The sequence below is a fragment of the Vicia villosa genome, linkage group LG2 (genome assembly GCF_029867415.1).
Source record: "Vicia villosa cultivar HV-30 ecotype Madison, WI linkage group LG2, Vvil1.0, whole genome shotgun sequence".
NCBI classification, from domain to species: domain Eukaryota; kingdom Viridiplantae; phylum Streptophyta; class Magnoliopsida; order Fabales; family Fabaceae; genus Vicia; species Vicia villosa.
In genome coordinates this window covers 130,804,736-130,816,904 of record NC_081181.1, presented here as the reverse complement: position 1 = coordinate 130,816,904, position 12,169 = coordinate 130,804,736, and the positions used below count along the sequence as shown (strand labels likewise).

At 34.6% G+C, this 12,169-nt stretch overlaps 1 protein-coding gene across 1 annotated transcript; it reads right to left on the bottom strand.

Moving 5' to 3' along the window:
* Positions 1–244: 244 nt before the first annotated feature.
* LOC131652121 (uncharacterized) lies at positions 245–6,782 on the bottom strand. The gene is made up of 11 exons (XM_058921899.1): positions 6,617–6,782; positions 6,217–6,526; positions 6,065–6,133; positions 5,877–5,984; positions 5,207–5,275; positions 4,001–4,105; positions 3,679–3,726; positions 2,299–2,405; positions 2,143–2,211; positions 1,756–1,807; positions 245–888 (listed from the first exon to the last, which is right to left on the bottom strand). Exons 2-11 carry the CDS (start codon positions 6,493–6,495, stop codon positions 466–468), a joined length of 1,329 nt encoding a protein of 442 aa, XP_058777882.1. The 5' UTR covers positions 6,496–6,526; positions 6,617–6,782; the 3' UTR covers positions 245–465.
* Between the last annotated feature and the right edge of the window lie 5,387 nt (positions 6,783–12,169).

Sequence of the window (12,169 nt, the reverse complement as noted above, 5' to 3'; positions counted from 1 at the left end):
TATCTAAGTTTAAATATGGGGTGGTAGAAAAATTCTTGGTTTGGTTAGGAGAGACTAGACTATCAAATTCATAAGGCACTCTAATTCTCTATATCCTTCTCTTTTTAATTTCGAAATTATGTGAGTAATTTTTGTTGTAAGTAACTGCTGAAAGTTTTATGAGTAATTTTTGTTGTAAGTAACTGCTGAAAGTTTTATTTGTAAGAGCAGAATTATATTCAGTAAATTGATCTATAACATGTCAGTTCTATAATAGAACATCCAGGTTCTACATTTAATTGAGTTTCAGTCTAGGACAGAAGCAGGTTTGAAATGGCTGAATTCTTTTGGTGGAAGAAAAAGCATTAAAAGAACTATATTAAATTTCTAGTTGCTCCATGTAAATACAAAACATATTGATAGATACAAAGATAACTATTGAAACATGAAAGTTGCAGCGCAATATGGATTAACCTACACAGTTTGTTAGCGCCTTCTGTTACCAACAATAGCAAATACCTCTTGTTCCAAAATCTTATAAACTTCTTCTTGTTGTTTAACAATATTTGGAAATTTTTTTATAAAGGACTCATCCGGAAGCTCTTTGAACTTCCAATACTTGTCTTTTAGATCAGAGTTTTCCAAAGCAAATTGCATCAGAAAGGGTCTCACACGTCCACCGAGGCTTCTCAAATCATCCGTCAAAACTTTCAAACTCTTGTGAAACATTAAGATGACATAATTCCGTGCCAGCAATTGTTTACCGTCCTCAGGATACAGCAATCTACCTTTTGGAACCCAGTATCCCTGCAGCAATTGTGCATGTTGCTGCAGAAAACTCAGCAGTTTGTCGTCAGAGTATTCAGGAGCAAAGTGCTTGATATCACTAAAACGATGAAGCGGAGGGCCCTATGATAAAGATATTTGTTAGATATGTTAAGAAAAAAATACATGATAGACGGAATATTACTCTATTCGATTGTGAGGACATTACAAAATGAATTTAATTCAAATACACTTTCATTGTAAGGAGTTTTAACACTGACAATCAATCATAATTGTTAGATCATTACAAATGTTTGACTTTTATCATAATCACTCTTAAAGTTATACGCATGAATAGTTGTGATGTGCGGACAGTCTAAAACTTTTTACATTGGTGGTGCATGAAAATTAAACTCTCACAAAATACCAAAATTAGAAGTTTCTCTCTTTCTCTCTCCCTCCTTGATATTGCCATAACATGAGCATAAAACTTAGAGAGACATGAAAACGAAAAACCTTTTAATAAGTAATTTAAAACAAAAACTATCACCAACATAATTATTCTTATACATAAATTGTTAAAAATAAATAAATAACAATGACACGTTGCCCATAAACCTAGTTTCGGCTTACAAAATACAAATGTCTTTTGAACAGAGAACAGAAGTTTCAGTTTTTGGTATCTACTCAGGCACATCTTAATGATATTTTCTGAGAAATGTGCTAATACTAGCTTACCAGTGAAAACACACACATACAGAATGCATAGTTGAATCAGAGATGTAGAATATATGCCAAGTGAGAATATATATATATATATATATATATATATATATATATATATATATATATATATATATATATATATATATATATATATATATATATATATATATATTTGGATGCAATCAACAATAGACAAGCACAAATAGCAAGATGCAGAATGTTGTTGGCTATAAATGCCCCTTTTAAACAATAAGATATCTAGGTCAGACTAAGAATGCTACAAACCTCAATAAGCAATGTCTCAAGACGTTTTTCCACCGGCAATGATAGAAGAAACCTGAGCAAAATCAATGTAGCAACATAAGAAAAATAGAGACCAGATCAAGGAGGGGAATAATACAACAAAAAAGAACAGAGAGATGGACCCAATTGCAAGTACAACAGAAAGATGACAAATTTTTAATAACTAGGATAGGATGCATAGATACGGGTACAGTACCGTGTACCCCCAAAATAACTTTCTTTAAATAATATAACATTAGAGCAAAAATGTTCAAGTCACAACAAAAATCCTCACAATAAAAATTTTAAAAGTCAAACACTAAGTTTGGTTACAAGAACAAAACTCAAATGCACAAATAATATTATATCAATATGTGAGAAAGACATTACCTTTTAGAAGGACCTTTAGCTAGAGTTTTGCTGCTCACTCCAGGACAAAGTGTAGCAATGTAGTCATACCTTGAACCATTCAAACATTCACATGCATGATAAATTAACATATTCATATAAAGAGAGTACAACGTAATAAAAAGGACATATTCTTACGTGTTCATTTCAAAGTTTATGGGAGAACTTTCGTGTGCCACCATTTGCTGAAAATATCTAGACGGGATATCACTCTTGCAACCATGGTACTTAAGAGGAACCCAACACTGCACACGATAGAGATAAAGACTAATTAAAAGAAGGAAAATAAGAAGTTAAAACAAAAGAGTTCCTATTTGCTTTTGTAAAATATTTCCAATTTTCATTTTCTAAAAGTCATATTCATTTTAAATTGCTTAAAAGGAGATGGAAGACTCCTTTAGTGAACAATTGTGATAGAGAGAAGATGGAAGACATGCTACGAAGAATGCATTTTCAGAAACTGAAAACAATATTGACATTTTCGAAGTTTCTGAAAATGCTAGATCAGCTTTACAAAAACGGTAATAGAAAATGGTGAGAAAAATAGTGGATTGATATTCTCTTATGTTTATAATATGAAGTAAATATGAAATCTGGAAACATGAGAAATAAACAGAGCGTAAAATTCTAAGCAAACAAAATCACCATTGAAAATTCAAGGCTAATAATGGAAGAGGAATGCTAGGGACACTCACTTTTCAACACTCTCAAACACTTATTTTCTTATTGGTTGAAACATGTGTGAGTCCCTCATTTTGGAAATAGGTCCCACATAAAGTGATGGGACCCATCATGCTGCATTTTAATTTCAAATGAGAGAATAGCTGAGTTTGGTAGTATATATCTCCCTTGTTCTTATAGACTAAAATTAAAGTGTTTCTTCTCCAATCATCTGACATTTGTTTTGATCTCATAATTTCGTTCAAGAGTTTGGTGAGCCACTCAATACCTACTACACTCGATAAAGTTAAACAAGGTCCCACTCTTAATCATCATCTTGTGTAAATATTTTGAGTTATTCACATCATCCAGCTCATGTCTCAACCCCTTCTTCCGTTGTCGGCCCACCTAATATTCCAGTTGACTTACATACTACTCTCAATAAAGGTAAATGTTCCACTCTTGATCATCATCTCATTTACAACATTTTTAGTTGCCGTCAGTTACATTATTCCCTCGATGTCTTCGTTCTTTATCATCAGATACCATTCCTAAGAATATTTATATTTAGGAAGCACTATCTTATCTAGAATGAATGACAAACAATCATTGATGAGATGTTCGCCTTATTTTAATAATACATAATTAGTGTTCTGCCTTCTGGAAAATCTATAGGTGGGTGTTTTGTTTGGAAGTTTGGAGGAAAAGAAATGGGAGAGGAAAAGGAAGACTACTAGTAAACATATCCAGTTCAGAAATAACATTAAATACCATGATCACTTAAAACTATAGCATAACATAATTATGACCAACATCGCCTAGATGTAAATTACATTGATGTTTTAACAACTGTTATACCTGATCATCGTCACTCTTTTGCTCAGTTGAAGAACCCATTGGCTTATTCTGCAACAAAGAAACAAAATCAATTAGCTAATTGGATGCCCAGTATGTGTTGATAGATTGTAGATAAACAACAACAAAAGTCATTTCCCCAGGTTGGGTCGGCTCCGCAAATCAATCTAAGGCATAATATCACAGCATTCAATAGGCTTGAAGAAAACAACAACTTGCTAGATAATTTCAAGATTAACTAAATGCCAATGCGCCTGCAAAAATTACAACTCCTGAAGCTTATATTTGTGCAGTCTTTTCTAGTTAGTTGACACAAACACAATACCTGCTTCTTTGACGGAGCAGCATCCTTCTTTTCTGAGCCACCAGAATCAAGATAATGTCGTGATGGTCGGAGCTGCACAACTGCATGAACTGGATGAAGATGCAACTGCAACCAAGACAGAGGCAGTTAACCTAACAAACTTTCCCATGCTAAAAATCAAAGGAAGTATCACTGTGATGTAATTCATAAATCTCTCATGTTATCAAAAGAAACAAAAAGTCAAAAATCACAAAATTGAAGATAATTACAGTGGGTCTGAACTCTGAAATATTCTAAACAAGCTGCTTGAGTATCAGTGGTAAAACCCATGAAACCCTCAAGTTATCAGAATGTCAGAAGAGAAAAGTAGACATGAGACATAAATGAATCACAAAGTTGCGGATAACAGACATATGATGCTCTTAGTTCTGAAGTATTTTAAAGGCTACATGTAATTATAAATAAGTCGATAAGCGAATGTAAGTCAAGCTAGTTGGGTTGTTTGTGTGAGAATCTAACACATATAACCTATTTTCTTTCGAAGACGACTTTCCATTGTTTTCTTTCTACTTTTTATTTTATGTTTTGAGGAGTTGTTTCTTGTAGGACAAATATCAAAGAATGCTCACTCTCCCCATAAACCTAAAGTGCTCCTTTAGGCTCAGAGCTCCTTCGATTCAAATATAGATACTCTCTTAATTGATAATTGTATATTAATCATCAAAATTCAAACGCCTCTGAGCATTAACATTAAACGCTATTTACAGGCTCAATAAAGCGAACAGCCTAATATATATTCCTGATCTAAGTCTGAATAAGATAATCCAAACTATACTAAACAATCCCAAATTGAAAACAGAAAATCGCATAATAAGGCATGATTGTCTTTCAAGCTTCCTCATTTTGCCCATTTTCATAACTCACTGAAACATACCTAGAGACACACTTATAGCTGGATTAGGATTTCAATGAGGTTTTCATTAAGGAAAATATTAATTAATTGCTCCTTCTTCAGCTAAACAGCTGAACAGATATAACTAATCCTCACAAGCATTTTTCTAAAACTCGCCTTTTCCAAATTTAGTTATTGAAGAATTAAATGTTCAATAAGTAGTATAACAGTCATCCACATTCCACATGATGAGGGCATACATAACACAATGTATCAGATAATATACCACTTTGAAACAAAACTAGACGTTACAGAATAAAATAAGACACAAGTACCTTATCTCCCATAAGAAGCCCAACAGCACAGCCATTTACAGGAGGTGGCTTCCACGTAGTTGATAGAGTCTGCAGAGAATTAAAAATATAGTAGCAAATCACAAGTTACAGTATGTAATACTTTTCTGAGACTACTTCATAGATAAAGCACACAACTGTGCGCATTCAACTCTGAATCATGTATATCAAAAGCCTGTCCAGCAATTCAATGAACGAAGAGAAGGAGAGTATTTAGAAATATAATGAAAAATTAGAAACAAAGAATACACAACAACATCAATAACAGCAGGGCAAGTGTGCAACTAAGCATTACCCCACTAGGGGATTAATGACATGAATCAAAGTTTGAACAATGTATTGGGGTCTATAAAATTAGCAATGTTGATTGTCGAGCATTAGTTATTTGCCATGCAAGATTTTCAACAAAAACATTATTTTTCTCCTCTACTTGTTTGCACTATTTCAAGAAACAATATACATTTTCAGAGCAAAGCAGCATGTTTGCTGCTTGTGAATGGTAAGTTTTCCACCGGATGTAAAATTTCAGTGCACATGATCCAATCAAACACATAATACAAATCAAATTTAACAATTGAATCGCAACAAAAAAATATAGGTAAAGAAAACATCATCCTAAACCTATGCACATTGTACAAGATAGTGAAATTACCTCCTTTGTGTATTTGAGTTTGTCGGAAAAATCACTATCAATGTTACTTGACTCCAAATCAACAGATAAATCGACCTCAACTTCTGAACTTTCAGGTTTCAATCTAACCTACACAATCAAAAACACAATAATTAGTCAACATAATTAACAAATATTATTCAAAAAAATGAAAAAGTTAAGAAACTCGCCTCTTCACATAGCTCATCAAGTTCATATGGACGCCAAGAAGGTCTCAAAGGAAACTGCATAACATACAACTAAACAACAACCAAAATATAAATCAGACAACCGATTTAAAAGTGTGTAATCCATTATACAACATTCATAAGCAGTAACAAACCTTAGTGCCACCATTGATAGAAGGTGAGAAGTATACATCAATTTCGCGAACAACTACGTCCTCTCCTCCGTCCTCCTCCATTGGATTGGCATGTGTTAAATCCTCTTGAATATCAGCCTCGGTCATTTCTATATCCATGGAATCCAATTTCGCTTCACATTGTTCAGATTTGGGAACGAGTACCTGTTCAGTTTTAGGGTTGAGTTTGGAAGCTTTTGGCGCGAATCTTGAGACTCGTGAAGTGGCTTTGATCGGCGCTTCTACGTCGTCGAAATCCATAACAAACCTTTTTATGCTAGTGGTTCTTTTACTGATGAGAAAACAAGTGAGTGTTCAATTCGAGAAGAGAATATGACGGTAAACGAGAGTGGAAAAATTTAGGAGAAACTAAATGGCGTACCTGATCGCAAGGTTAGGGCATACTGACGGTGATAGCCGGTAATGGATTAAGGATAGATGGCAGTTTTATACACAGCGAGAAACAAGGCGGAATAACGGCATGCTGAGTTTGGGCTTTGCGCTGGAGTACTCTGTCTGGTTAAATTCAGCGGGAAAAAAAATAAGAATCAATTAAATATAGCTTTTTTTTAGAATTTTTTTTTTATAGGCAATGTTAATTTATATTAAAACTGAGTATAAGGAGTACTCAAACCCATTAGACCACCAAAAAAGCAATCAAGATCTTACAAATTGATGAAATTTAAAGGAGTTTGAAATCAATTATAAATAGAAGAACACCTTCGACCTCCCGAACCGATCGCTTGCCAAATCCACGAAACCACTTTAATACTTGACACGACATCCACTAGAACACAAGCCTCTTCCTTGAAGAGAAGGTTGTCTCTTGTGTTCTATATAATCCAAATCGTTGCCAACCATATTAAACAAGTTTTCTTCTTCTTAATTTTTCCCTTAAGAGCTTGTAGAAATTGTTCCAAATGTTGAATTCCTGCCCAATTGGCCTGCACCTGAATATCTAACCACATGCATATATTGCTCCTGACATTTTTGGAAAAGGAACATAAAAATAACAAATGGTTTAGATCTTCCAACTTTACACCGAAAAATACACACAATTTGTCTTGATCATTATGAATTATACCTCTCTTTGCCGATTGTGCTTTTGAAGGCAATCTATCTAGTACCACTCTCCACCCAAACACCTTAAGTTTTGATGAAATTTCTGTTCTCCTGTTCAGGGCAAGTAAGTCATTCGAATCCACAACCTCTACAGCTTGTCTGTCGCGAAGAGAAGAATAACAACTTTTTACGGAGAAAACTCCATCAGCATTTGACTACCATTTGAGAGAGTCGCACATCGCGCCCATTGAGTTAACATTTGCCAAGAGTTCCACTAACTCCAAAGCTTCCAGCGTTACTACTGGATTTTCCAGCAAAACATCTCATGGAATGTCAAAGTCCCATTGCCAAACCTCTTCCTGTCAGTACCCCATCTCACATATCATTCCGTTAGGACGCCGCGACAAATTGAACAGAGAGGGAAACAATTATCTCACAGTAGAACCCCCAGCCATCTTCCATACAAAAATGGGATACCATTTCCCTTTCCCAATACAAAATTGATGTTACCTGCAAAACAATCAAATACATTAGTTTTGAGCGAACTAGCCGCACATAAATACTTCCACCACAAACATAATAGACTCATAGGCCATAATGTTGGGAATTGCCAGGAAAGTTAGCAAGATGTGGACAAGGAAATCATAGGCAGGAAAGTATAAAAGTCTATGTTGAGAAACAAAATGAAGAGAAAAACAATAGTCCATTAGAAAAGAATTACGCCTCTCTAGTTAATGAATGGACCTATAGGAACCTTTATTCCTCTTAGTACAAAATTGGATCATCGGGTTGAAAGATCTTCAAAGGACTTTCCCCTTACTTAGGTGCTTCAGTATGATAAAGAGGTTCCTCCAAAGGTCTTGGTTGTTTTCTCTGCTCATCAAAGGGATGTCTCTAATGGATTGCTTGCAATGCAAGATACATCTTTGACTTAAGGAAACTTAGTTGAAAATCTTAATAAGGATGATGCTCTAGCATCTAATGGCTCAAAATTTGTTGATGCAACACAAATGAAAAATGAGTTAGATGATCATGCATAAAACACACATCCAAAAAATGTCAACTCTGACATGGAATTTCTTAAGCAATCATGGGCTAGTATGGCCGAGGAATTAAATAAGAATGATGATATAAACCATAATTTCCAACTGGCGTTCTCAAATCAATCTAATAAAAAGACAAGATCAATGCAAAAGCCTAAAAAGACTATATTAAAAAGACTATACCAAGCACCAGAACAGGGTGTTGAGATATTAGATATAATTCAAGTTAAATAATTTAAGCTCAAATATAATTGAGTTTGTTAGCCTTCTTAGGGTACAAGTTAATTGTATATAAATAGACATAGTTTGTAATTCATTTTGTAAATTCAATTCAATAATATTAATTCTTATTTTTCTTATTCTCTCTATTATTCTCTCCTCATTAAAAGTGTCTGACGCACTAACAAATTGGTTTCTAGAGCTTTCGGTTCGTGTTTTTGATTGTGTTTTCAAGAACTTCACGTTAGTGGTCGTGTTTTCTGAGAACGTGAATCAATCGCTACAAAGATGAATGGTACCAACGGAATTCCGAATTCTCTTCCAATTCTTGACAGCAAAAATTGGAATAGATGGAGCAAGCAGATGAAGTCCTTGTGTTGATTTTCATGAAACCCTAGAAGTGGTCGAAAACGGCGTTCCTGAGCTTGTTTGGAATGCAACCGACGTGCAGAAAAAATGCACACCTGAAGGCGAAGAAGAAAGATTGCAAGGCTGCATATTGTATTCAATCGGCAGTAGATTCGACGAATTTCAGCAAGATCTTTCATGCTGATCGGCGAAGAAGGCATGAATATTCTTGTCAAGTACTGTGAAGAATGTGAGAAAGTCAAAGTTGTCAAATTGCAAACTTTGCCACGACAGTATGAATTACTGCAGATGGGAGAAGATGAAAAGATTGTAGGATATGTTTCAAATGTGCAGAATCTCGTCCATCTCATGAAGGACTCTGGTGAAACCATAACTGATAATATGATAGTTGAGAAAGCAACGCGTACATTGATCTCTCACTTTGATCACGTTATCATAGTTATTTAAGAATCCAACAATCTTGAAAACCTAAAATTAGAAGATTTGGTTAGTTCGTTGGAGGCGCATGAGATTAGGATTATCGAAAGGAAATGGGTTAAAGATTCGATATAAGCAGTGCAGGCTAAGGCATAGAAGAAGGGTGGTGGTTCTAACAAATTCAAAGGTAAAATCGACAAGACTAGGGCAAGAAGTCTTGGTCGAATCCTAACAAGAGTAAGGTTGATGATAGGGTTTTTGAATCCTCAAAAAGAGGAGGAGGAATCTACCAGAAAGACAAATAAGATAAGAAAAGGTGTGCAGTGTTATAACTGTCAAAAGTGGGGTCACTTAACTAAGAATTGTTGGTACATGAAAGACAAGGGATTGACAAAAGGCAAGGACAAATGAGTGAATATTACTATACTTATGTTACTTATTAAAGGACAAAATTGTCACTTCAAATCAATATTTTAAAAATCGAACCGGAGAATGAAGCAGCAAAGTGTGCGGATCAAGGTTCAATCGATTAAACCATGGTCGAATCACATATTAAATTTAAACTAAAAATTAAATAAATATATTATTAAACATCATTTATCCCACGTCCACAAACACTACATTATTGTTTATCCTTCTATTTGCATTTACATTGTCTTATGTATTCCAATTTTATTTTTTAACTTCCATCGATATAATTTTAATTGTTTGTTATAATCAATTTTTTAGATTAAAAAAAAACAAGAGAAGTAAAACATACAAATTAAATTTGATTTTGTGAACCATCTAGTTCAACAAAATCGATCTCGATTATATGATTATTTCAATTTTGGGTTAAATATACAAACCCCTTGTAATGTTAGCGAGATTAGGTTTTAGCCCCTGTAAAAAAAAAATTGATCCCCCCTTAACTTATGTAGATTCCTTCACCAGAGCCCCTATTTGCCACTCGTGGATCCAGATTCTCCCTTATTTTCCAATGTGGAATTTTTGTTCTAAATTTGTACACCATGGCATTTCCAACGTGTCTCCCAGGGTTCCTTTTCACGTTAGAGCCTCCATTTTTAGGGTTCCTCTTTCCCTTTCCTTCGCCGCATCGTCCCCCTTCGCCACCTACCATTTTTGTCGCCCAGTTTTAATACAGAACGCAAATCATCATCTGTTGGAAATTCGGTTGGACGATTTCTGCCCACTCGTGGTTGTAACGAGGCAATGAAGATGTTTGTATCAAACACCATTGATAACCCTAAACGAAAATACTGGAAATGCAAAAACTCTTTGGTAAGTGTTCGTATCAACTTCTTATTTTGTAGTTATTTCTTCTTTTGTTTTATTCAAATTTATGTGATAACAATTTATGCAGACTGGTTATGGTATGATCTTGTGGGATGATGAGCTGGGTGAATTCAAGAGGACTGGGTTGATTCAATGCAGATGCTATAAAATGACGAAAGATGTTCTGAAGGAAATTTTGACGGAGACTGTTAATGATAATTGGGGAGTACACACAAGTTATGAGAAGACAATGAGATTGAACAAAAAACTTGCAATGGAGAAGAAGAGGAGCTATAACATGATGGTTGCACTTGCTATATCTTGGATGTTTTTTTCACTAATTTATAAGTATATGTAATTTAGGTTAAGGAAGTGTATCTTGTTTATAGTTGAATAAGATTGTGTAATTTAGGTGTATCTTGTTTGATCAGTTTGAATGGAAAGTGTTTCTTGTTTTGGTTGAATAGAAAGTATGTTGTTTAAATTTCTTTATATTCAATTGAAATCATTGTTTAGGATTACTTGGGTGTATCTTGTTTTGACAACATCAAACGAAGGAAACATATACAGCTATATAAGTTCAAACAACATCGAATGAAGGAAAAATAGATAACATTGCACTAAATATTATAGGTCTATTACGTAAGATACTATTCCACTACATGTCATAGGTATGTTCCAACATAATCAAGTCAAAGACATAAGATTCCATTACATAGAGATGCCATTACATGTTAGAGGTCATCACAAAAAAAAGAGGTTGCCACAAAATAAGTTACACAAACACAAAATAAGAAGTTTCTGGCAGTTACACAAAATAAAACACATGAGCACTACTTAATCAATTTTTGATCTTTTTATTCTTCCATTTCTTCAAAGACTTAGTGGACACTCCCAGGGTAGAGTCATGAGCACTTGATGTTTCTGCAAACCCTGTTATGGTAATTGGTTGGTCAACTGAACCTGGACCTGTAATAGGCTTCTTGAACCAGTTCAATTTAACTCTTTCACTCCTACTTATTTTTAATCCATGGGGAGGTTTGTTTGCCTTCCTTTTTTTGGGCTGAGGTTGACTTGTGTCTACAACACATGGCTGAGTTTGACTCTGCACAACTTCTTCATGAATGTTATCAGTCTGCTCATTAGTTGGCTCCACATTTTGAACATTAGTTGGCTCCACATTTTAAACATTTGTTGGCTGAGACTGTGCATCAGTTGGCTCCTCTGCAACTATGGCCTTCTTCCGAGCTTTTACCTTTCTCTACACAACAGTCATAATAAATTAGACATTGAATAGACATAGAAATCAACCTTAAATAGACATTACAAATCTTACCTTTCTTTTGAGTGCAGCAGGGTCCCGAGTGAGACTCATGCATGTCAAAACATTATGTCCAAACTGATCACATTTAGTACATTTGTATGCAACCCCAGGTCTTCTTTTCCTAGCACATTCCTCACCATTTCTCAAATCCTCACCTTTCTAACATAAGCATCTTCTTCACATTTCTTGTTAGGCATTGTCAAAAGTCCTGAAACTACCCCCTCTT